The following is a 26171-nucleotide window of genomic DNA, read 5'->3' on the forward strand; positions in this document are numbered from 1 at the left end:
GATAAGAGAAACAAACGAACAAATATAATAAAATGGGATAGGTTATAAAGTCTGCAGATTATTCTTGATTTTGAGAGGTTATCTTCTTGCTTTTTCTTTTCTCTCCCTCTTCCTGGTCGGTGACTCTGTACCCCGGGTTTTGCCCCTTTGCCACGCTCAGGTGGAGGTTTGCAGTTGATAAGTCTCTATGGCAATGTCATGTATTGTGCTTTAGTCTCGTTGGCAGTCTATGCTATTAGCATTTATAGGCTCCGACAGTGAGAGAGTCCGTGTTCCTAGAGCCTTTCTCCTAGTCTTTCCTTCCTCAATTAGTAGCCTGATAATCCAGCTATGGGGTTGCTGCTGCCTCTGCCTGGATAGTAAGAGGCTCAAAGAGCTGGCAACTCCCCACTCTATTTCCACTCAGCACAGGGCTCTGGGTAAGGCTCAGTCAGTCAGAGCTGCTAGCATAATCAGGCGGGCTTTCCGGCCATTCAAAGACCTCTGGCTCTGCCACTCTGTCCGGTAACACAAGCGGGTGCCCACTTCCGGGGCGCTTGGAGGAAACTCTCACTCACTGGCTGCGCGCGCAGACCAGGATATCCGGCCAGCAGTCTCACGCTCTGAGTGAAACCCCCAACCGCAGGGAAAAATTGCAGCGTTGGAATTGAGTCTCGCTCCGTCCCCGTGCGCAAATTTTGCAAGGCGCTGGGGCGGCCCGAGATTCCGCTTTGGCCCACACAAAGGCCCCTGACTCTGCTCCTCTGTGCGATGACACGGGCGCGCACAGCCGAGGCACTCGGAGGAATCGCTCACTCCTTATCTGCGCGCGCAAACCAGGATATGAGGCCGGCCGCTTTCCCTCTGAGTGAAATACCCTCCGGCACGGAAAATCTCCACCGTTGGAATTAGTTCTCACTCCCTCCCGTGCGTGGCTTTCCCAGGGCACTGGGGCTGCCCAGAGACTCTGCCCTCGGCCCACAGAAAGGCCTCTGACCCTGCCTCTCCGTGAGGCAACACGGGCACTGACTCCCGGGGCCTAGGAAGAAATCTCTCGCCCACTAACTGCGCACCGACCAGGAGACCGGGTAAAATGGCCGCGCCGCTTGTCTTTCTTTGTTTGGGTTTGGCGCGAGTGTTAGCTTGTATTGCCCGGGTTGCCACGGGATCAGATTTTCCTCGGCTTGGATCTCCGTGCCACAGCCTGGTTCGGCCGTTTGTTTCGCGGCCTGGATGTATTCACCCCCTTTGCCCGCCTCAGTTTCTATATTCACAGTTACCAGAGAAAGCCGCCCTGTTTAGGTTAGTGAGGAAGGCGGAGCATTTCTTACTCCCTATTTCCTTCGGGGTTTGGTTATATATTTAGCCAATTTTTCACTCAATCATACCTTTGGGTGTATTGCGAAGCATCTGGAAGCTCCAAGTATAGGTTTTTCTGTTTCTGGTTGAAGATCTTGTTGAGTTTTGGGGGAGATTTATCGGTATCGCTTCCTACCCCGCCATTACTCTGACGTCCTGGAACTGGTAATTTGATTCTATCGGATTCATTCGAGTCCTTTCCTGGGGATTTCTCTTGATTCATTTGTGTTGCATTTCTCTGCCTTTTCATCTTCATTGTGTAAAAGGTCTTGGCCACTGGAGTCCACTGGGTGTGGCCTCTATCCCTAGGTATGGTCTGTCTGCAGATATGCCACCCCTCTGCTGTTGCTGCCTAGGGCTTGTGGGTATGGGCGTTGCTGTTGCCTGCCCACTGGGGCTGTTGCTGTGGTTTTTGCCTCTCCTTCATGGGAGTGGCTGTGATCACATGCTCGGGTATACAAGACTTGGTGGCCTTGGCCTTGGCCCTGCCCTTGTGGGTGGGATTATGCTCGGCCCTGAGGGCAGTAGCGAGAACCTTTGCTCAGCTGAGGGTCTCCGCCTGTTTCCAGGCTTCTGCCTCGCCCTTGCAGGAGTAGCCCGCTCGTGGGACGGCTGCAAACCTTGGCTCCACAGGCCAGGCGGGAATGCATGCCCACACTCAGTAGTGGGACTGTACCTGTTCTGGGTTTTTGGCTCCACCCCCATGGGAGGAGCCGGCTCCCAAGTCAGGCCACAAGCCTTGGTTCCATGGGTGGGGCAAGGCTGTTCTTCTGCGCCATTGCTCAAGGGCTGGTCTCCACCCCTTCTGGGGTTCCAGCCCTTCTCCCTCAGGCTGAATTACAGGGGAACCACAGCTGGGTTTGACCACTTTTGCATGCCTACTCCTCCCCTGCCAGGCAAGACTGAGCTCACACCTGGGCCCAGTGGTGGCCAGCCGGCTTGCGCATCCTGCCGAGCCCTCAGCCATGTGGGTGGGTGCGCTGCAGCTCAGACCATAACACTCACTACTGTAGTCCCAAAAGCTCCCTCCTTCTAAGCGACTCTGCTCTGAGTGCCATGGGAGAGCTTGTTTGGCTGGTGTCCTGCTTCCCTTTGCTGGTATTGCTGTTTCCAGGGGAAATATTCTCTTCAGATTTTGGGAGTGACTCATCCCAGGGGTTAGGGTGGCAGTCTCCCAAAATGTTTCTCCCTGTGCCTCCTAGATTACACTCTCTTCCTGCTATTCCGGTCCTCTCTCTCTCCCTGTCCCTCAGAGCCCCGGATGAGTGGTTGTGAGAGAACTGTTCTGCGCAGTCCCTTGAAGAAGAATCCTGGGTCTGAGAAATCAGTCTCTTTCTCACAAACAATATTCTGTCTTGTTTCCAGCTAAATACTATCCATACACCTCTTATAGGCTCTGGGGATGAAGGTGGGGGCTTTGTTCCTGGGGCTCAGGACCCTCTCTTCTCTGCTAAACTCACTTATCGCCACATGAGTCTCTCCCGGCTGTCGTTAGCTCTGGGGAGCTGGGCAGCCCTCTCCGCATTTCTGCTTTTCCTACCAGTCTCTGTGTGACTTCTTCAATGTTCCTTAGTTGAAGAGTCCTATTAGTTTAGTTCAAAGTTGGTTTTGCCAGATGATAGTTCTTAAAATTCTCTATATCCCTTCTGAATATATACCACGCAAACTGCCCAACCCCTCAATCTTCTTAGGGAACTCTATTTCCACTAAGTTCGAAATAGACTCTCAGCTAGGTCTGCTGCTGTCCCTTTTGGTCTTTGTTCATTTACCCATTGATCTATTTTTGTAAGTGTTTATTCATTGTCTTCTTTCTGCCAGGAAACGGACTATTGCTAGGGACAGAGAAATGAACATGGCACACACCAGCCTTGTTCTTATAAAGTTTGCCCTTAACGTGCCAACAGAAATTTTATCACTGTTTTCATCTCTTCTGAAGCCTTTGCCAATGCCAATGCCAATACCACACTTGACTTCCTTCTCTAACGAAGCTCTTGTCAACACTCATCATATTACAATTGTATAAGATAGATAGGAGTGTCTTGGTCAGAGTTGGTTATTGATTTTTTTAGGTTTTTGTATATAAGTTATGAAAGCTCATTTTTTGTTCTTAGGTTTTAATCATTAGGCATTATTAAGTTTCATCTGTTTTATCCTCACAACTAGAAAAGACAAAATATTCTTTCTGCAACATTATAGGAATTGCCTGGTGTTCAGACTCTGCTTGAGTCAATAATTTCTGCTTTTGATTTTGTTTTCTTTCTCTAATCTTTCCAGCACTTGTAGACTTAACTATCCTAGATTTTTTCAGAGAGAGAGAGAGAGATAAAAAGCATCATCTAATAGCTGTGGCACCTTAGTTGTTAATTGATTGCTTCTCATATGTGCCTTAACTGGAGAGCTCAAGGTGAGCCAGTGACCCCTTGATCAAAGCCAGCCATTCCCAAAACGACACCTGGCTCTGTCTCCAAATAGTCTGAAGTAGAGAATCTTCTAGTCAAGAACCATGAGCACAATAGTGCATTTCCTGCTGTCCTTGCTGCTCTTCTGGGTCCTGAAGTTCCCTTGGAGACCGAAGCTGCTGAGTGTGGAAGCAAGAGCTAGCTGTGGAGAAAAATGGAAGAGAGGTGATGAATGGGATGAAGGCAGAAAGGCCCCAGAAGGAGCTGGTACTCCCACTGTACAATGGGAAAGGCTGTCTGAGGCTCTCAACTAACTCAGCTCACACTCTTTTAAAAGTATTCAGAAAGCCTCTGGACTTATTCTAAATCAGACCTCAAAGAATAATGATTTTTAAAAAATTTAGTATATAGATGAACAAAACCAAGACCCAAAGAAACTCAGTGATCTTACCTAAGGTCACATTCCCAGGACAGAGTAAGAATCACACACGTGGAACTCTTTGTTCCTTCTTTTTTCCAGTGACTGGAAGTACCTGTCAGACACCCAGGGAAAGAGACAGCAACCCTAAGGGAGAAATGTGAAGGCAGGTTACCTGGAGGGATGATTCCTGAAGGACACCCATGCCCTCACTCCCTCCACAGTCTATGCCAGTGGGCCTGGAAGGCAAGTTATTATGGAACCCGTTCTATAATAACATGCTGTTGCCAAGAGAAGCAATAAATGCCACAGCATGGAAGCTGTGGGAAAGCAGCCCACGGGGAGCTTGGGAAGAACCAGTCAATTCTAAGACTGAGAATGAGGCCCTTTTTGGGGGTTTGAGGGGCAAACAAAATTTAAGAATGAAGAAATATAAGCTAAACTGTGCAGGTTTTGAATTCATTACATACACAGACTGTCAAAATATGAGTTTTATAACAATTGATCACATTGATAACAATAATCGCATCTACTTCAAACTATCCAAACTCTACCCCCTAACCTGAGCTCCTAAAGAAATTCATCTCCAGCCTTCTGAATGCTGAGTCAACTCTCTTATCTTTCTAAAAGCCTTAATTTAAGGACTATACCTTTTTATTTGGTTACTTCAATTTCAAAATTAAAGCTGAGAAACAGCTTCTTTAAGTGAAATCCACATTCCCCTTCCCTGGGGCAGAATAATGTCCTGTCTGAACATAGGGAGGACTGCAGGGAAGAAAAATTCAAATAGTTAAGAGGCAACAATGTACAATTAATATTTCAAAATATTATGACATTTTGAAAAAAAATAAGAAAACTTCACCGGAGAAAAATCTCAGATCAATGAGAAAACCCAGAATCCAAGTTAGTGGCCAGGGCCAATAAAGACTAGAATGTTGGATCGCACCCAGCCCTTGACAGGAATGAGGGGCCCATCCGGATGAGAAGGAGGAAAGCTCAGAAGACCTGAGTCCTGGCCAGATGTGGGGCAGGAGGAGAAGGCACAGAGAACACCCACACACACACACAGAGGGATTCTGATTTCAGAGGAGGTGTGAAGACTGAAGATAATTGGCCAAGAAAAGGTAGAAAGATTGTTGCTGACCAGGAGGGCAGAGGCAGCTGAGAGGGGAGGGTCACAAGGCCTTGACAGGAAAGCAACCTGAAATTGGGATTGGGCCATAGGCATCAACTAGTCACATCAGAGAGGAGGCAGGGGTCTGGAGAACCAAATGTGGATCCATCCTCGGTCACTTTCTGCCCACCCAACTAAAATCATCTACAGCTTCCTCTGTAGGCAGGACCACCTACCACTGTAACTTCAGGAAGCCCCATGCCAGGAGGACTTCATTGTCACAAATTATCTCCTTCTTCACAATTCCTCAGTCAGTCACTTTAAAATAGCATCCTGCTCTGTTTGAGGGGTGGAGGGGCTGCCAGCAGTCCAATGGCCCACAGGGGCACGTGAAAAGGCCTGAATTTCCATAGAACTGGATTCCTCTGTATTTTCCATGTTTTAATTATGCATTCAAAATTATCTTGAGACTGACTAGGCAGTGCCACAGTGGATAGAGCAACAGACTAGGATGTGGAAGACCCAGATTCAAGACCCCATGGTAGCCAGCTTGAGCACAGGCTCATCTGGTTTGAACAAGGCTCACCACCTTGAGTCCAAGGTCGCTGGCTTGAGCAAGAGGTCACTCACTCTGCTGTAGACCCCTGGTCAAGATACATATGAGAAAGTAATCAATGAACAACTAAGGTGCCGCAAGAAAGAATTAATGCTTCTCATCTCTCTCCTTTACATTCTGTCTCTCTCTCTCTCTCTGAAATAAAAAAAAAGAAAATCATACAAAATTGTCTTGAAAGAAAATAAATGAGTAAATAATTTCTAAAAAATATTTAAATAAAATTTATCTTGAGAATAACTGTCAAGAATGTAGATGTACAGAAGGCTAAGTACTGATGACCCTTAGAGGAATGGGGTATGCATAGAAGACAGGCCGTGAGGGAAAACGCACAGTAGTGAAATGTACCCCATCGATCGAAGAGCGAGATACTCATTGAATGAGCGTCCTATAGAATTTAACTCCAACTTCCTTTTGATTTTATCACTCCACCTCTCTTCCCCTCAGTCTTCTACCTAAGACCTGTTTCTATCAAAATGTCCTCAGTGAACTTTCGAGAGGTCTGGCATTGTCTCTTTTTCATTTTGGATCATTTATTTATTCAGCTATTTTTATAAGTGTTTACTGTCTCTACTTGACCAGGCTGTGGCGCAGTGAATAGAATGTCAGCCGGGGACTCCTAGGACCCAGGTTCAAAACGCAAGGTCAATGGTTTGAGTGCGGTCTCATCTGGTGTGAGCACAAGCTCACCAGCTTGAGCACGGGGTCACTGGACTAAGCGTGGGATTATAAACATGACCCCATGGTCTCTGGCTTGAGCCCAAAGTCCCTAGATTGAGCCCAAGATCACTGGCTTGAGCAAGGAGTTACTGGCTCAGCTGTAGTTCCCCCAGCCCCTGGTCAAGGCACATATGAGAAAGCAATCAATGAACAATGAAAGTGAAGTATGAGTTGATGCTTCTCATCTCTCTCCCTTCTTGTCTGTCTGCCCCTCTCTCTTCTCATTTGTCTCTCACATTAAAAAAATAAATAAAAATTTTAAAAAATGTTTACTATCTCCTTTTACACCAGGCACTGGTCTAAGTATAAGGGACATAAAAATGAACAAGACAAATACCATCACTATTCCTTAGAAAAATTTTCCCTGCTGCCAGAAGAAATTCTATACCTGTTCCATATCCTGCCCAATCACATCTCATGAAGCCTTTCTTGATGCCATTCCACACTTTGGTTTGTTCTCCAGACCTCTTGTTCCCCACTGTAAGTAACAATTGTACAAAATTTGTAGGAATGTCTAGGTCACACTTGACTATTAGACGTTTTAGGTTTGTGAATGAGTTATGAAACCTTGTTTTCATCACTAGGCTCTATTAGGTTTACATCTGTTTTGTCCTTGGAACTAGAAGAGACAAAAGAATTCTTCTGCTGTATGAGAAACGGCCTGGTTTTCATGTTGGACTTTGAATTGATAATTTTCCTTTTGATTTACTGTGTATTTCTTTAAGCTTCAGCACTTATGGACTCAACTATCCCAAACTTTTTTCTTGAATTCCTCAAACCCATCACACTGTCCTGTGGTAGCAGCTACTTGGGAACTAAAAATTTGCCATCACTGAGCATTTTATTCTACTTGACCAAAATAGATGATTCAGGAAGGTGTTTGAGCCTCCACTTTTATCACAGCCTGCAGGACTATGCCCAACATTGAGCTTTTAACTGCCTTTAGCTCCAATCTGGCCCCTTAACCAAGCCTGGTTCCCTTTCCTCCATTTCTCTGAGAGACTGTTGCCTGAAAACATCCTGTCCCTGTTTCAGTAGCAGTCACATCATTAGTTGATGAAACAGATTCCTATTCTGACTTTAAGCAAAAAATGTATTTATTTACCAGCTATTTCTCAGAATCATTGGAGACAATCCAAATTAGGCATGAGAAGAACAGGTCCAACCACACCATAGAACTACTCCTATAAGCACATGCTGCTGCCAACAAGGTGACAAATGTGGGGGCCCATGATAAAGTCCAAACACCAGATTGGCTGTCCGAGCTATCCATTGGCAGAGAGTCTGTAGACTCACTGAATACAACATCCGCCATGCCTGGCTTGTGTATCTTGTTTTCTCACCGTTGGGAGAGAAGCCCATCCTGGCACACTCATTGGCCTGTGAATTTAACTCACCAGAACAAGGCTCAAAGCCAGCCATGCCCAAAAATATAACTGGAACTCTCTCCAAGTACTCTGCTCCAGACACAGAGAAGCAGAGTACCTTCCACTCAGACAAAATGAGCACAACGGTGCCTGTCCTGCTGTCTCTACTGCTTGTTCTGGGTCCTGCATTCTCCCAGAAGACCCAAGATGGTGAGTTGGGAAGTAAGGGCTGGGTATGGAGAAGAACAGAAGAAAGGTAATGAAGGAGATAGGTGGGCAGAAAGAGGGCCCCAGATAAGCTAAGATTCCCAGTGTACAGGAGGAATGGCTGTTTGAGGTTGTCAACTAACTCAGATTATACACTTGTAGAAGCATTTAAGGAGTCTGTGGACTCATGATAAATAATGCCTTAAAGAATTAGAACTTAAATTCTTATTAGACAAATGAACAAAACTAAGACCGGACAAGTGAAGTGACCTGTCCTGGGTCATGCAGCCAGGACAGAGCAAAGCCCACAGGTGGAACATTTTGTTCCTCCCTCCTTTCAATGGCTGGACATACCTGTCTGACTCTCAGGAAGAAAGACAGAAACTCCATAGTGCACTTGTAGAACATATTAACTGAAGGATGCTTTTAGAAACAGACCCGGCCCTGGCCGGTTGGCTCAGTGGTAGAGCGTCGGCCTGGCATGCAGGAGTCCCGGGTACCATTCCCGGCAGAGCACACAGGAGAAGCGCCCATCTGCTTCTCCACCCCTCCCCCTCTCCTTCCTCTCTTTCTCTCTCTTACCCTCCCGCAACCAAGGCTCCATTGGAGCAAAGTTTGCCCGGGTACTGAGGATGGCTCTGTGGCCTCTGCCTCAGGCGCTGGAATGGCTCTGATTGCAGCAAAGCGACACCCCAAGATGGGCAGAGCATCGCCCCCTGGTGGGCATGCTGGGTGGATCCCGGTCGGGTGCATGCGGGAGTCTGTCTGACTGCGTCCCCGTTTCCAGCTTCAAATAAATACAAAAAAGAAAAGAAAAGAAAAAAAAAAGAAACAGACCCATTCCCTCACTCCACAGTGAGATGCTACGACAGTGGACCTGGGAGGCCAGCTGGAGCTCAGGCAGAACCATAGTCGATTTTAGGACAGAGTATTGAGGACATTTTTAGTATACAATATTTCAGGATGAGGAATGTAAACACAACTGTGTAAGTTTAAAATTTATAACATTTTCTGAAAAATTAGTAAGAATATGTTTTATAACAATTGATCATATTTTGATTGTTAATCACATCCTGCACTGTAGTAGAATTTAGTCAGCGTTCTCCAGAGAGAAAGCATGAATCTCATGCATATGCGAGAAAGAGAGGTTTTTTTGTTTGTTTGTTTTTTTTTTTCATTTTTCTGAAGCTGGAAACGGGGAGAGACAGTCAGACAGACTCCCGCATGCGCCCGACCGGGATCCACCCAGCAAGCCCACCATGGGGCGACGCTCTGCCCACCAGGGGGCGATGCTCTGCCCATCCTGGGCGTCGCCATATTGCGACCAGAGCCACTCTAGCGCCTGGGGCAGAGGCCACAGAGCCATCCCCAGCGCCCAGGCCATCTTTGCTCCAATGGAGCCTTGGCTGCGGGAGGGGAAGAGAGAGATAGAGAGGAAAGTGCGGCAGAGGGGTGGAGAAGCAAATGGGCGCTTCTCCTGTGTGCCCTGGCCGGGAATCGAACCCGGGTCCTCCGCACGCTAGGCCAACGCTCTACCGCTGAGCCAACCGGCCAGGGCCGAGAGGTTTATTTTAAGGATACAACTCAAAACCATTGTGGAGGCTGGGAAGTTTGAAATCTACAGGGTAGGTCAGCACACTGGAGACCAGAGAAGAGATTACGCTGCCATCTCGGGTCCAAAGGCAGTCTGGAGGCAGAGTTCCTGCTTGCTGTGGAGAACTCAGCCTCTTCTCTGTGGCCTTCAACTGATTAGTGGAGGCCCAGTCACATTACAGAGGGTAATCTATATCACTCAGCATCCACTGAGTAAAATGGTAATCACATGTATAAACTAATTAGTGACAATAACTTCAGTACTGAAACTAGAAACCTGCTATATGGCCTAACATTAGTAACATCCAAGAGAGTTATATCAGGATTCCATTTCAAAATTAATTATGAAAATGCTCCACCCTCTACCCCTTCCTACCTCCCACTAAAGTGCAGGAACAGGCATGGTAATTCTGAGATCCATTCTGGTCTTACCTTTTGTTGATCCATTCTAAGTCATAACCTGAGGTTTCTAGTCAATTTCTCTCTATGATATGCCTGTTGGCTTGGCGGTGGGGAGAAGGCAGGTGTATAAAATGTCTGCCCAGAAAGGATGAAGATGAGTAAGTGTGAGCAGGATTGCTTGAAACAGCTGAGACCTTGGTTGAAATATTAAGCAGAGCCTGACCTGTGGTGGTGCAGTGGAAAAAGCCACAACCAAGAGTGCTGAGGTTGCTGGTTTGAAACCACAGGCTTGCATGGTCAAAGCACATAAGAGGACCAACTATGAGTTGATGCTTACCTCTCCTATCTCTCTCTAATAACAATAAAATCTTTACTTTCTAAATTGAAAAAAGAGAATTAATCAGAAAGAAGTTCTTGTGGGAGGAGCAGAGAAAGGTCTGAATCACAGCAGCAGGCAGAATCTAGGAGCAGGGCTCAGACTAGGGGAGGCAGGAGCCATCAAGACCACTGGAAGGTTTGGGAAAAAACAAAACAATGCATGTGCATTCACATTTCTCAGTTGCAGTAGTCAATGTATGAGGGTGGGCAGGGGGTGCTGGGAGGCAAGAAAGTAGCCACGGATATTCCACTATCCAGCAAGGAAGGCTCATGGAATGCCTCAAGTTCCCTACTCTGGAAGTTTCCTTGATGAGGCAGGTAAAAGCTGAAAGCTCTGCTCATCCCAGACTCCGGGGCTGGGGGGAGACATGAGCAGGGAACCAGCCCCTTCAAACCCTCAACCTCCATGCTGTGTCTCTCCACAGATCCTCCCTCTGTGTCCATCACCAGCCAGGTGGGCCCAGGAAGACCCAGCACGTACCTCAAGTGAATGATCAACAACTTTTTCCCAGAGCCAACTAGTATGTATTGGACTCGGGGAAGCAATGTAATGGAGACTGAGTTGCAGAATGACAGTCTTCTCACTGAAAATGGCAATTACCTGTACTGGGTGGTGGTGGAAATCCCCTCTTTGGACAGAGGCCCCTACTCCTGCCACGTGCAGCACGGCAGCCTGGCCCAGCCCCTCGTTGTCCCATGGAATGAGGGGCAGGAATCTGGAAACCAGTAGTCACCCTTTCACTGGGGCATGACAGAGGTGAGCTCAGAATGGCCATCACTGCCATCAGCAAGACCCGGAGAAGCTGTGAAGAGAACAGACAGGTGGTGCATTTGGAGACACAGGCTTGAATGCTGGTCGCTGAGCTGACTTACTGTTGTGTTTCCCCTTAGTGTTTCCCATGACCTAATCTGTGATATGTAATCAACACTAATCACCTTGCTTGGCAAACATAGTAAATCAGATTATTAAACTTTAGATGCTATAGAAATGTCACTCGATTTTATCATTCATCCTGCCCCCAAACATTTGAATCATTTTTAAATCTTGGTACCCATTGGAAGCAATGTTCACTGCCCATCTTTTCTGGGGTCTCCACTGTTGTGTGGCATGGCCACCTGGTATCTTGAGTGTTGTTCAGGCACCCACTCCTGATGTCCCCTCTAGTTATGAGGCCATGGAACTCTGCAACTCCTAAAAATCAATCTAAAGTTTCTTCTGTACCTCAGTTTCCCCAGAATTTTCTTACCTCCATGAGACACTGCCTTCTATTCCAGCTACTCCAGCTTTCCCACACCAAGCTGGCTTTGTGTCCACACACAGTTATAGGCTATTTGAGAGGCTTCACCCCTCCAGGATACACTCCTGGCAGGCAAGAATCATCTGATATTCTTGGACTCACTCATTTAATTGGAAGTTTCTTGACATGAAAAACTTGTATAATTTCATTTATTTATTTTTAATTGAATTTCTTGTGGTCAGTAGGTTTTTTAATTGAGTCTCTCACCAACATGCACAGGTTTGTGCATGTAAAAATTACTCATACCTATGAGAATTTTATAGTTTATTTTAGACAAACTGATGACATATGCCACAGAGCAAGATCTCAAATGCTCTGGAGAATAACAATTTTGAAGATTCTTTTATTCATCTGAAAATAAGAAAGGTGCCTGACTTATGGTGGTACAGTCGATAGAGTATCAATTTTGGACACTGAGGTCCCTGGTTGGAAACCCTGAGGTCACTAGCTTGAGCATGGGATCATCCACATGATCCCATGGTCACTGGCTTGAAGCCCAAGGTCTCTGTCTTGAGCAAGGGGTCACTGGCTCAATTAGACCCCCACCCCCCGCAAAACACATATGGAGAGCAATCAATGAACAATTAAAGTGACGAAACTACGAGTTGATGCTTTTCATCTCTCTCTGTTCCTGTTCCTCTCTATCTCTCTCTCTCTTTTCTTGCTATAATAAAAAGAAAGAAAAAGAAAATAAGAAAGGAATGTAAGCAGGTGAGAGAAATCAAGGCAGGGATTAGATTAAAGGATCATTAACAAGATCATGTGCTTCCTTGAGAGTTAATATCCACTTTGAAGGTTATTTCGGAGGTGCGTTAACCTAGATGCATAAGAACAATGAACAAGGCTGGCTTATAACCTTTCACCAAAGAAGTTATAGGCATGGGGCATGACTGCCCACCATGACTTGCCCTGTGAGGAATTTATAAATAGGTCATCCTATGACATTACTTTCCATGAAATGCCCCACTTTTTTTTCATTCACAGTTTTCATTTTTGGTCATAAATCAACACAAAGGATGCATGGATGACCAAACTTGCTTGGATGGTATGATCTCACAGTACTAGGAAGCTCAATCCTAGGAAGTCTCAGTGTTGAAGTTGTCTTGTTGACCATTGGACATGGGGTAATACTACAACCATGGACCTAGGTTGAGGTTGAATTCTTCCCAAAAGGGAAGGGCAGGAAAGTGGAAGGCAGTCAGGTCTTATGGCCTTCATTACAAAAACAAAACAAAACAAACAAAAACAAAATTCTGCATTGTTTTTATTCTGTGAACTTTCGTGATATGAGATCTGCCTTCTGTCGCATTTTTCTGTATTTGGCATCCAGTATAACACTTACATAAGCTACAGAAAGAGTATTAATAATTATATTATACATGTTCAGTAATCATAAATAGTTGGACTATATAGAAAAACCCAACGGCAAGTACAACTATTAAAATGACTAATATCATTATCAAAGACGTAAAGATTACCAAACCAAGGCCCTGGCCAGTCGGCTCAGTGGTAGAGCACCGGCCTAGAGTGTAGATGTCCTGGGTTTGATTCCCAGTCAGGGCACACAGGAGAAGCGGCCATCTGCTTCTTCACCCCTTACTTCCCCCTTTCTCTCTTTCTCTCTTACCCTCCTGCAGCCAAAACTTGATTAGTTTGAGCACATTGCCCTGGACCCTGAGGCTGGCTCTGTGCAGCCTCCGAAATGGGCACTAAAAATGGCACAATTGCAAGCATGGCCCCAAACAGGCAGAGCAATGTCCCCAGACGGGGGTCGCCGGGTGGATCCAATCAGGGCACATGTCGGAGTCTGTATCTCTATCTCCTGTCCTCTCACTTGGAAAAGAAGAAGAAAAGAAGGATAACTAAACCAAATAGACTGAGTTCAATATCAAATAGTAGGCATAAAAGCCTTGTTGATGTCTAGGGATAGCTGTCTACCCCTGGTGCCAGCTTCCCATCCCCCAGCAGTCTTTGATGTCCATAAACAGGGATAGATGTCCACTTTTTAGTTAAGTGCCTGATAAGGTCCCTTCCAATGACACTGTGTTTTATTTTATATCCTTTCCAACAAACAAAATCTCCATGTGGCAGTCAAATGATTTTTAATGTCATTGTCTCCTGAATGCTGACTGTGAAAGAAAGTGATTACCAACTTAATATTTTCTTGAAGTGACTCTATCAAACTTTGACAATAGTGTAAGATGTCTCCTTGTGAGAATGTCAGCTGAGTAGTTTCCTCAACTAGGTCTGGCTTAAATTCACTGTGATGCATGAAACACTGCAAAATCTTAAAAATGAGGAGGCAGGGAGCCAGGAAAAACCAAGTGGCTGTCTTGGGTTTCCATAGCACTGATTATTCATTTAATTATAACCATTGTTTATTTGTACAATATTACCTAGATGTTCACATCACTTTTTTGACAATGCTACCCATGAGCATTCAAATATTTTGAGGAATTCCAGGGGCCCTGCTGAAACACTACAGAGTTATTTCTACCTATATTACAATTTTTATTTTTATTTTTTGTATTTTTCTTAAGTAAGAAGCAGGGAGGCAAAGAGAAAGACTCTCACATGTGCTTGGCCGGGATCCACCCAGCAAGCCAATTAAAGGGCAATGCTATGCACAGCTGGGGCCATCTGCTCCATTGTAACTGGAGCCATTTTAGCGGCTGAGGCAGAGGCCATGGTGCCATCCTCAGCACCTGGGCCAACTTCCTCCAGTGGAGCATTGGCTATGAGAGGGGAAGAGAGAGATAGAGAAGGGAGAGGGGGAAGGGTGGAGAAGCAGATGGTTGCTGTGCCTGTGTGCCCTGACAGGGAATCAACCCAGGACTTCCACATGCTGGGCCTACAATCTACTAGTGAGCCAACTGGCCAGGGTCATATATTAAAATTTTAACCCTTAAAACCTCAATGTGAATTGTAGCCTGAGGTGGCACAGTGAATAGAGCACCAACCTGGAACGTGGAGGTCACCGTTTGGAAACCCTGGACCTACTGGGTCAAGGCAAATATGACAATTAACCAGTGATAGCTACAGTGAAGCAATTATATCTTGTAGCCACCCCCACCTCCTCTCTCTGTAAAATCAATAACTAAAGCCTTTCTTAAAAAATCCCAATGTCTAATGAAAAGTAAGAAGCCAAAAGCATACTTTAGCTTGAACATTTTATAACCTTAAGAAACATTTTTCAAACATAAAAGCAAATTATCAACATAAACTTATTTTTGTAAAACCCAGGCAAAATGACATGTCTGTTCTACTTAAACCAATAAACTTAAGCTAGCTTACTAAGTAAGGATTAATCTTAGATCACATGAACTTGAATAAACATTTAGGTTAGTGCCTATATTACTGCGAATTATAGAATATCCAATTCTTATAAGCAAGCATTGCCTTTAAATCAATTTTAACAGAACTATCAGGAGGTAGAAAGGTATCTCACATATACAGTATACATATATATAGATACACATACACAGACACAAACAAAGACCATTTAGCCATGAGAAAAATCTCACTAGTTATATAAAAAACAATTAGATCTAACTTCTTCCTGGAGGTATTTACAATTTATAATTGTCTTTGACAAGTCAAATTCCAAACGACCTTTCTCCTTTTAAAATAAGGACAGCCATTTATTAATTCTTCAAAGAATTGGATTGACACCTAAATAACATCATAGGTGGATCTATTTATCTAAATCTTCATCTTGAAGTTTCAAGAGATCAATTAAATTTGGTTTCCATTCATACTGCCTAGTTTTATACATGACTTTCTCTAATTGTGCATGCAAAAGATTAATTTAGAAGTAGCAAAGGATCCTCATGTCGGCCACTGTAGTTATGTTAGCAGTGCACAAAAGGCACCAGGCATTAGTGCTGAGTGGACTCAGGCCAGACCTCAGTTCAACAACCTCAGTACTTGAGTTCTAGACAAGAAAGAATTTAGAACCAAGACTCAAACCATATAAGAAAGTTTATTTAGTAAGTCACAGAGTAGAAAACAAAGCCTTAGAATAAATGGGCTGAAGAAACAAGTTACAGAAGCAAAAGAAGGGCCCTTGGAGCTTAGGAGAAAGAGAGAGGCAAAGAAAACACCCAAGAGGAAGGGGGAGGGGGAGAGCAGGCATGTTTTGTAGAGACCTGGGTCCTCCATCCTGAGGGCTTTAATCTGAGGTCTCAGGGGAGGACCTCAGTAGAGTACTCATCAGCTTCCTCAGTGTGTTTCCTCAGGGTTATGGTCTCCACTGATTGGTCAGCACTGGAAGAAGGGGTCATCAGTCATTGCAGCCTATCCTGATGTCCATGGCATCTCTCCCAGTAGCGTAGTGATGAGGTTGGGGGAAGGGACAAGGCGTTTATCATGCCCAAGTCTCACCTCGCAGAGGGGCGCCAAATGGTCTCCAATACAAGCAAAAAAAGCCTAGTAGAAGGGGAAGGAGGCGCAAATAAACAGTCGTGCGCCGAGCACCAGTTATGTTCCCTACGCCACTGATCTCTCCTCCTAGTTTTGCTGCTTTTCTGGGCCTGGAACTGAAACACAGGTGAGGACTAGCTGTCATCTCCAGGTGTTAATGTCAAGGGAAAAGTCTGTGCAAGGACTTGTAGTCATGCCCATTGCTAGGCACCTGGGGCTCTCTGCCCTGGTGACCCTCTGCACCTGGCCTATCATTCTTACTCTGCTCATGCCTGTCTAACTGCCTGCTACACTTACAAATGGGAGGCTGACAGTGCTGGGCCTTGTTGACCTGGAAGGCACAATTTCCCATGTTTATTTTGAGATCTGTAGAGTCTGAACACACTTCTAGGGGATAACATAACCTACATGCACGTCTCCAGATGAGCCAAATGCAGTGATATCCCTGTAAGGCTGATTTATGCCCTAGAGAAAATCTTTTTTCAGGCATCTAAGAGTACTTGAAGAAGGGTGGGGAAACTTGCCAGATGCCACCCAAAATCAACACTCCAATGCATGGGCCCCTCTTTCAAGGTGCTCCTGCTCCAGGGTGCCCTGCCCCTCTTCCCTGGATTCCCACTGGCTTCCAAGATCACGTGTTACTGCATTGAACAAGTCAGCAGCACCCTTCTCCGCCACGCCAGATTCGGGAACTGAACAACTATAATGACCTCACTGGATATTCTGGTAGGGGATGCAAGAGTCCTCTCTCTTTCCAAGCAAAAGAAAGTTAAGCTCTTGTTTAATCATCAAAAATTTTCTTCAGATCCTCAGCAAGCACTACAATTAGAAAGACAAAATTAAAGCAGCAACCCATTTTTTTCTTTTCCCTGTGTTACTACAATCCTTATTCACCTCAAGGATCCTCTAAAAACAGCTCAGATAAAATCATGGCCTGCTGCTTAAAGCCAGGAGGCTCAAAATTTTGAGAAAAACTTAAGATCCCCCAATGCAAAATGGGAAGCCTGTGGGTACAATAAGCCCTTGATTGTACCTCGCATTGGGTCCAGGTCTGCAGGGAGGTCTTATGTGGGCTTTTTCAGAATCCCACTGACTCTGCCAAGTAAATGTCAATATAAGAAATGTCTAGCCTGACCAGGCCATGGCGCAGTGGATAGAGCATCGGACTGGGATGCAGAGGACCCAGGTTCAAGACCCTGAGGTCGCCAGCTTGAGCACAGGCTCATCTGGTTTCAGCAAAGCTCACCAGCTTGGACCCTAAGCCGCTGGCTCGTTACTCGGTCTGTTGAAGGCTCACGGTCAAGGCACATATGATAAAGCAATCAATGAACAACTAAGGTGTGGCACGCAATGGGCAATGAAAAACTAATGATTGATGCTTCTCATCTGTGCATCTCTTTGTTTCTGTCTGTCTGTCCCTGTCTATACCTCTCTGACTTTCTGTAAAAAAGAAAAAGAATAGTCTAAACCTTTAGGAAACCCATATAAGATATATTTGAGCCAAACTGATGAAATATGCCAAAAGCAAAATCTCAAAAGCTCAACAAAATAACAGGTTTGGGGCTTTTCTTATGCATTTGAAAATAAGGAGGAAAGGTGAGGAGCATTACGTGAGGGAGAGAAAGTAAGGCAGGGATTGGCTTATAGAATAGTTAACAAGACTTTGTGCTCTTTTGGGGGTTAATACCCCCTTCCAGGGATACTACTGCTGATATTTCAAAGTTGTGTTAACCTGGATGTACAGGAACAATAATAAACCAGGCTGTAACTGAAGAATGTATGGGTCTGGGGCATTGCAACCTACCGTGCCTACTTAGGAATTTTTTTCACATGATTACACCCAAAACAGATTACAACTCTCAAGCCTGACTTTTTATTAACCCTCAACAGCATAAGACAGTTCTTTTCCATCTTGTGTGTGACAAGATCTTCCTACACCTTTCATCTTTTTTTTTTTTTTTTTTAGAATTTTTCTGAAGTTGGAAACAGGGAGGCAGTCAGACAGACTCCCGCATGTGCCCGACCAAGATCTACCCAGCATGCCCACCAGGGGGCAATGCTCTGCCCATCTGGGGCGTTGCTCTGTTGCAACCAGAGCCATTCTAGCGCCTGAGGCAGAGGCCACAGAGCCATTCCCAGGGCCCAGGCCAACTTTGCTCCAAAGGAGCCTAGGGTGTGGGAGGGGAAGAGAGAGACACAAAGGAAGGAGAGGGGGAGGAGTGCAGAAGCAGATGGGTGCTTCTCCTGTGTGCCCTGGCCGGGAATCGAACCAGGGACTCCAGCACGTCAGGCCAACACTCTACCACAGAGCCAACTGGCCAGGGCCCACCTTTCAACTTAGTAGCCCTCACATTCCATATTATTCCAGAGTCCCCTCTAAGCACAGCTACTTAAGAAAATTATTCCCGACCTTCAAAATTCTGAGCTGACTCTCTTTTAAGTCATGAAATCCAGATTCTCTCCCATTGGGCAAAATAATGACCTGCCTGAATGAACATCAGGAAGACTACAAGGGAAAACATTCAATACCAGAGGCAACAATGCAGTGATAGATCACTAATTTAAAAATGTCAATTTAAAATTTAAAAAAATGAAAAGCACGTGACAAAAAAAATCTCAGACCAATGAAGAAACCCAAAGTCCACATGAATATGCCAGGGTCCAGGCAGACTGGAATATGAGATCCCACCCCCAAACCCGTGACATGAGTGATGGGGCCCAAGTGGACAAGAGGGAGGAAACCTCAGAGAACTTGAGGCCAGGTCGGATGTAGGGAGGCTGGGGGGAGAGCAAAGAGGTACTCAGCACACCCAGAGAAATTTCCTGGGGGGATTCAGATTGCAGAGGAGGAGTGAAAGGCTCGGAGAGCTTGGCAAGAAGTGGTAGAAAGTGTTCATGAGGAGGTGGATAGGGGACAACTGAGAAGGGGTCACAGGGCTCAGGTGACCCAAGGGTGGGGCTTGGCTACAGGCACCAACAAGTCACATCAGGGAAGATGAAGGAGTCCTTCCAAGGTCGCCTCTGCCCAGCCAACAGTCATCCCCAACAGCTTCCTCTGGCAGGCACACCAACTTCAAGTGCAATTTCAGGACACCCCAGGAGGGCCTCCTTGTCACACATTATCTCCTTCTTAACAATTCCTCAGTCACTTTAGGATAGCATGTGGCTCTGTATCAAGGAACCCCTCTGCAAAGAGCCCATCACAGCACGGAAACACTGTGTTTCCATGTGACTGGCTTCCTCTTTATTCTGTTTTTGTGGTGGTTTTTTCAAGGGTGGTTACCATTAAGTAATGAAAAGGGTACCTACCATATTCATTGTAGTACCCTATCTTATTAGTATTTCTGCACTTCATCGTCCTTTGCTACTGTTAATCTCCATCCTCTCCCCCCCTTTTTTTCTTTTGTTGTCACAGTTTAAGTTTGGTTTTATTGTGTTCTTGGTGGAGCTGTTACTTGTGGTTTTGTTTTCTTTTGTTCTTTGAATCTGGTTGGAAAACCCCCTTTAGTATTTCCTGGAGTGGGGGTTTTCTGCTGATAAATTCTCTCATCTTTTCTGTATTTGTGAATGTTTTTATATCTCCTTCGTACTTGAAGGATAACTTTGATGGGTATAGTATTCTTGGCTGAAAGTTCCTCTCTTTCAGGGCTTTAAATATTGGGGTCCACTCTCTTCTAGCTTGTAGAGTTTCTGCTGAGAAATCTGATGATAATCTAATAGGCCTTCCTTTATATGTTGTACTCTTCTTTTCCCTGGCTGCCTTGAGAATTTTTTCTTTGTCATTGGTTTGTGTCATCTTTATTATGATGTGCCTTGGAGTGGGTTTGTTGGGGTTAAGAAAACTCGGTGTTCTGTTTGCTTCTTGAATTTGAGGCTTTAGTTCTTTCCACAGGCTTGGGAAGTTCTCGTCTATTATTTGTTTGAGTATATTCTCCATTCCATTTTCTTTCTCTTCTCCCTCTGATATACCTATTATTCTTATGTTATTCTTTCTGATGGAGTCAGACAATTCCTGTAGGGCTTTCTCGTTTTTTATTATTTTTGAGTCTCTTTCTTCTTCTCTCTGTTGTGCCTCAAGTTGCTTGTCTTCTATTTCACTAATCCTATCTTCTATCTGGGCTGCTCTGTTAGCTAAGCTTGTTACCTCGTTTTTCAGCTCGTGAATTGAGTTTTTTATTTCTGTTTGATTTGTTTTTATAGTTTCAATTTCCTTGGTAATATATTCTTTGTGTTCGTTGAGTTGTTTTCTGATCTCCTTAAATTGCCTTTCTGTGTTTTCTTGTATATCTCTGAGTATTTTCAAGATTTCTATTCTAAATTCTCTGTCATTTAGCTCCAAGGCTTCCAATATGTTAAATCTTTTCTCCATAGATTTTTCCACATCAATTTGTGTTACCTCTCTATCTTTTGTATCCATAATATTCTATTTCTTCTTTCTTATTGGCATCTGAGGGTGGTCTTGTTGATAGCACTAATTAGAATTAATAAAGAGTAAAAAAAAAAAAAAAAAGGTAAAACACCCCACAAAAAAAAAACAGTAATAATTTATTATTTCCCCCTTTTTTCTTTCTTCTCTTTCCCTCCTCTCCCCTCCTCAGGGAAATAACGTGATGACCTGTGAATTATATTATGCTAAATGGAACAAAAACTGCCTATAATGGAGGGCCTGATTTGGGGTGAAGAGTTCAAAGGGCAAAAAAAGGGAGTAGGGACCTACTAAATGCAAAAAAAAAAAAAAGAAGAAGAAAATCTTAGACAAGCATAAGATGATTTGCTTGTAAGTGATGGTCGACTAAGAGATATAATGAGAGGGATAAGAGGAAACCAAAGAAAAAGGAGAAAAAAAAAAGAATAATAAAGAAGAAAAAAAATAAAAATAATAAGTAAAAATCTGTTGTATTAAGTGGAGCGAAGACTAAATACAATGGAGACCTTGGGTTGGGAGGAATGCTAGTGAGTTAAAAAGCAACGTAAAAAGTACCCAAAATGCCACAAAAATAAACAAACAAAAACAAAAAACAAAAGCAAAAAAGAAAAAAAAAAAGAACTTGAGTCCCAAATTAAATAATTTGTTCGTGATTGAGGATTAAATGGGAGGAAAAGTAAAAGGAGAAAAGAAGAAACGAATAGAAAGGAAAAAATAAGAAAAAGAGAAAAACGAAGGAAGAAAAAAAGGAAGAGAAAAAAACAAAATAAAGCAAAACAAAAAAAAACAAAAGAGGAGAGAGTGAGAGTTAAGTGTTTTGGAGTGTAACCTTAAAGGAGAGTGAGGATGAAGAAAAGAAATAAAATGTAACACTCATGGGTAGTGTAGTTCAAGAAAAGGGAAGCATAAGATGGGCAGAGAATAAAAGGACTGAGGTGGAGGAAATAGAAATAATAATAATAAAGGCAATAAGATAGAAGAAACAACAACAACAAAAAATTAGTGGAACAAGTTATAAAGTCTGTGGATTTTTCTTGATTTTGAGAGGTTAACTTCTTCCTTTTTCTTTTCTCTCCCTCTTCCTGGTTGGTGACTCTGTACCCCAGGCTCTGCCCCTGTGTCACACTTAGGTAGGGATTTGCGGTTGATGGGATTCTATGGCAATGTCACATAATTGGCTTTGGTCTTGCTGGTAGTCAAGGCTTGTTGGCGTTTGTAGGGTCCAACAATGAGAGAGTTTGCTTTCCTGGAGTCTCTCTCCTAGTCCCCCCTTCCTGAATTAGCAGCCTGGTGATCCAGCTATAAGGCTGCTACAGCTTCTGCCTGGGGAGTAAGAGGCTCAAAGAGCTAGGAAATCCCCACTCTATCCCCACTCAGCGCAAGGCTTTGGGAAAGGCTCTGGCAGTCAGAGCCTCCAGTGTAATCAGGCGGGGGTGGGAGTCAATTGTTGTCAAGGTGACTGTTCAGCGCCTAGCATTCAGTTGGACCACTCAACCCAGGCTTTCCACACTTTGTAGCCTGTTTTGGCTGGGAAGAAGAGGCACTAGTCTCTGCTTGCGACTAGTGTAGTATAGATCTTATTATCTGCCAAGTCCCTCTTGTTAGCGTTTATCCCTGAATATGGAGGCTCTGTCAATCAGAAGTTGCCCCTGCCCCTTTAGCGAGAGGCACTAAAAAATATCACGCCTCTTGTCTTGGATCGCTGAACTGAGAGAGATCTTATCAATTAGAGCCCCGTGGGTGCGCAGATTTCGTGGGTTAAGCTAATTTCAGTGATTGGGTCCGCAGCTGTGCTCCCGAAGGTATTTCAGGCTGCCCGCGCGCCCCTCCCCCAACGCTTGATTGTTAGCTTGAATGGCTGGGTGAGGTGCCCCGCCCATGGAGAGAATCTCCCAAGTAGGAAAGACCACCCTGGCGCCTCTCCCGCTCGCCCCGCCGCTGGCGGCTGGGGCTCACCGGGCGCAGGATAATGGGGCACCCTGGGTGTGCAGGCCAGTAGGGCGCTCTGGGCGTGTGGGACGCACAGGGCACGCGCGCGAATGGGGTGCTCCGGGCACCGGTGGCTGGGGACTCTCACTCACAGTGCGCAGGCTGCTGGGGACGCTAGTGGTGCTCGCTCTGCGACCGGACTGCGGCACCAGGTGCGCGCTGGCGGCTGCTCGCAGCACTTAGGCTGCCGCTCCCTGAGTGTGGGCCGACTCACCCCAGACGCACTCCCTCCACAGCTTGAATGAACATCCCTGCGGTAGTTAGCTTCCTCCACACCCTTGACTCTCAGATTCAAGTGATAACAGTCCTTTCGCTTTCAGTTTGTGTGGAACTCCGGAATGCTCCAAAGATAAATTTTTCTTTCTAGTTGATAAATTTGTTGAGATTTTGGGGAGATCTGTCGGATGCGCTGCTCACGGCGCCATTTCTGTCTATTCTGTTTTATATAATGCATGAAAAATTATCTTGATGCTGAGGTCACCAGTTTGAAACACTGGCTTACCTGGTCAAGGCACATATGGAAGTTGATGCTTCCTGCTCCTTCCTTTCTTTCTCTCTCTCTCTCTCATTCTCTCTCCCTCTCTTCTCTCTAAAATGAATAAATAAAATGGTTTAAAATATCATCTTGTAAGAAAAAAGTGAATGAATAAATAATTTCTAAAAATTAAGAAAAAATAAAATTTGTCTTAGCAAGAGAGTAGATGACACCAAAGGTTAAGAACTACTGAACTAGCCTGACCAGGTGGTGGCACAGTGGATAGAGCATTGGACTGGGATGCAGAGGACCCAGGTTCGAGACCCCAAGGTTGCCAGCTTGAGTGTGGGCTCAACTGGTTTGAGCAAAGCTCATCATCTTGGACCCAAGGGCACTGGCTTGAGCAAGGGGTTCCTCAGTCTGCTGAAGGCCCACGGTCAAGGCACATATGAGAAAGCAATCCATGAACAACTAAGGTGTCGCAACAAAAAACTGATGATTGATGATTCTCATCTCTCTTCGTTCCTGTCTGTCTATCCCTCTTTCTGATTCTCTCTCTCTCTTTGTCTATGTAAAAAAAAAAAAAAAAAAATTATTGAACTAGAGGAAGGATATATCAGAAAATACAGGTTGTGAGGGAAAAGATGTAACAACAGAATGTGCCTCATTCATTAAAATACATAGGATGTAGGCCCTGGCCAGTTGGCTCAGTGGTAGAGCATCGGCCTGGCATGCAAGAGTCCCAGGTTCAATTCCCAACCAAGGCACACAGGAGAAACGCCCATCTGCTTCTCCACCCCTCCCCCTCTCCTTCCACTCTGTCTCTCTCTTCCCCTCCCACAGCCGAAGCTCCATTGGAGCAAAGATGGCCCGGATGCTGAGGATGGCTCTGTGGCCTCTGCCTCGGGCACTAAAATGGCTCTGGATGCAACAGAGCGACACCCCAGAAGGGGCAGAGCATCGCCCCCTGGCGGGCATGCCAGGTGGATCCCGGTTGGGCGCATGCAGGAGTCTGTCTGATTGCCTCCCCATTTCCAGCTTCAAAAAAATGCAAAAAAAAAAAAAAAAAAAAAAAAAAAAAAAATATATATATATATATATATATATATATGTATATATATATGATGCACATTGGATTAGGGGAGTGTTCCAGAATTTGACTTCTATATCCGTTCTGAATATATACTACACCACATGCCCAACCCCTCAATCTTCTCACTGAACGCTATTTCTGTTAAGTTGGAAATAGACTCTCAGATAGGTCTGGTGCTGTCCCTTTTGGTCTTTGTTCATTTACCCATTGATCTATTTTTATAAGTGTTTATTCATTGTCTTCTTTCTGCCAGAAAACGGACTATTGCTAGGAACAGACAAATGAACATGGCACTCACCAGCCCTGTTCTTATAAAGTTTGCCCTTTAGGTGCCAACAGGAATTTTATCCCTGTTTACATTTCTTGTGAAGCCTTTCTCAATGTCATTTCACACTTGACTTCCTTCTCTAATGAAGCTCTTGTCCACACTCATCCTAATACAATTATATAAGATAGGTAGGAATGTCTTGGTCAGAGTTGGTTATTGATTTTTTTAGGTTTTTGTATATAAGTTATGAAAGCTTATTTTTTGTTCTTAGGTTTTAATCATTAGGCATTATTAAGTTTCATCTGTTTTATCCTCACAACTAGAAAAGACAAAATATTCTTTCTGCACCATCATAGGAATTGCCTGGTGTTCAGACTCTGCTTGAGCCAATAATTTCTGCTTTTAATTTTGTTTTTTTCTTTAATCTTTCCAGCACTTGTAGATTTAACTATCAAAGAATGTTTTTTTAAGAAAGAGAGAGAAAGATAGAGATGAGAAGCATCAGCTCATAGTTATGGCACCTTAGCTGTTCACTGATTGTTCTCATATGTGCCTTGACTGAAGGGATCAAGGTGAGCCAGTGACCCCTTCCTTAAGCCAGCAACATTGGGTTCAAACCAGAAACCTTGGGCTTTAAGCCAACAACCATTGGGCCCAAACTAGTGACCATGGGATCATGTTGATGATCCCAAACTCAAGCTGGCAAGCCCATGCTCAAGCAGGCAACTTGCATTCAAGACAGTAACCTCAGTGTTTCAAACCTGGGTCCTCAGCATACCAGGTCAATGCTCTATGCACTATGCCAACACTGATCAGACAACCATCCCAGATTTAGTCCTTGAATGCTCAAGCCCTTCATACTGTCTGATGGTAGCAGCCTCGGGGAAACTAAACTTTTGCCTTCAACGAGCATTACGTTTAGTTGACAAGGCCTAACTAAATCAGCTGTTTCTCCCTCCACTGCATATCCAGGTCTGTAAGAATCTCCCAAAGATATTTGTGTTTTCACTGGCTTTAGCTCCAATATGGTCCTATAACCAAACCTGGTTTCCATTCCTCCATTTCCCTTCGCGAATGCTGCTTTAAAACAGTCCTTTTCCCATTTCAGTACCAGTCACACCATTAAATGTGTTGTAGAAACAAATTCTTATTCCAACTTTAAGCAGAAAATTAATTTATTTACAGGTTTGTTCTAGAATCAGTGGAGAGCCTGAAGAACCCACACTCAAATTAGGCAGAAGAAAGATAAGCCAAACCACACCGTGGAACCGGTCCTATAATAACATGCTGCTGCCAACAGAAGCAATAAATGCCACAGCATGGAAGCGCTAGACAAGGTCACAGTCCCCAGAATACCTGTCCCAGGTCTCAGACTCAGTAAGCAGACATCTGCCCAGCCTGGACTAAGTATCCTGTTTTCTCAGTCAGGTGAGGAGCCCATCCTGGCACTCTCACCTGTGCATTCACCTCACCTGGGGAGAGCTCAAAGCCAGCCAATCCCAAAACGACACCTGGCTCTGTCTCCAAATAGTCTGCTCCAAGCTCCTGGACCTCAGGAAGACAAGAATCTTCTAGTCAAGAACCATGAGCACAATAGTGCCTTTCCTGCTGTCCCTGCTGCTCCTCTGGGTCCTGAAGTTCCCTTGGAGAC

The 26171-nt window shown here is 44.7% G+C and overlaps 1 protein-coding gene across 2 annotated transcripts in view; it reads left to right on the forward strand.

Moving 5' to 3' along the window:
- Positions 1 to 8007: 8007 nt before the first annotated feature.
- The window catches only part of AZGP1 (alpha-2-glycoprotein 1, zinc-binding), a 49363-nt gene continuing 31199 nt past the window's right edge, over positions 8008 to 26171 (forward strand). For both annotated transcript variants that reach the window (XM_066382190.1, XM_066382191.1), the window contains exon 1: positions 8008 to 8179. In XM_066382190.1, the coding sequence (XP_066238287.1) occupies positions 8023 to 8179 (157 nt within the window). In that variant the 5' untranslated portion in view covers positions 8008 to 8022. The remainder of the gene's footprint in view (positions 8180 to 26171) is intronic.

This window comes from Saccopteryx leptura, chromosome 4, assembly GCF_036850995.1.
Source record: "Saccopteryx leptura isolate mSacLep1 chromosome 4, mSacLep1_pri_phased_curated, whole genome shotgun sequence".
Lineage (NCBI taxonomy): Eukaryota > Metazoa > Chordata > Mammalia > Chiroptera > Emballonuridae > Saccopteryx > Saccopteryx leptura.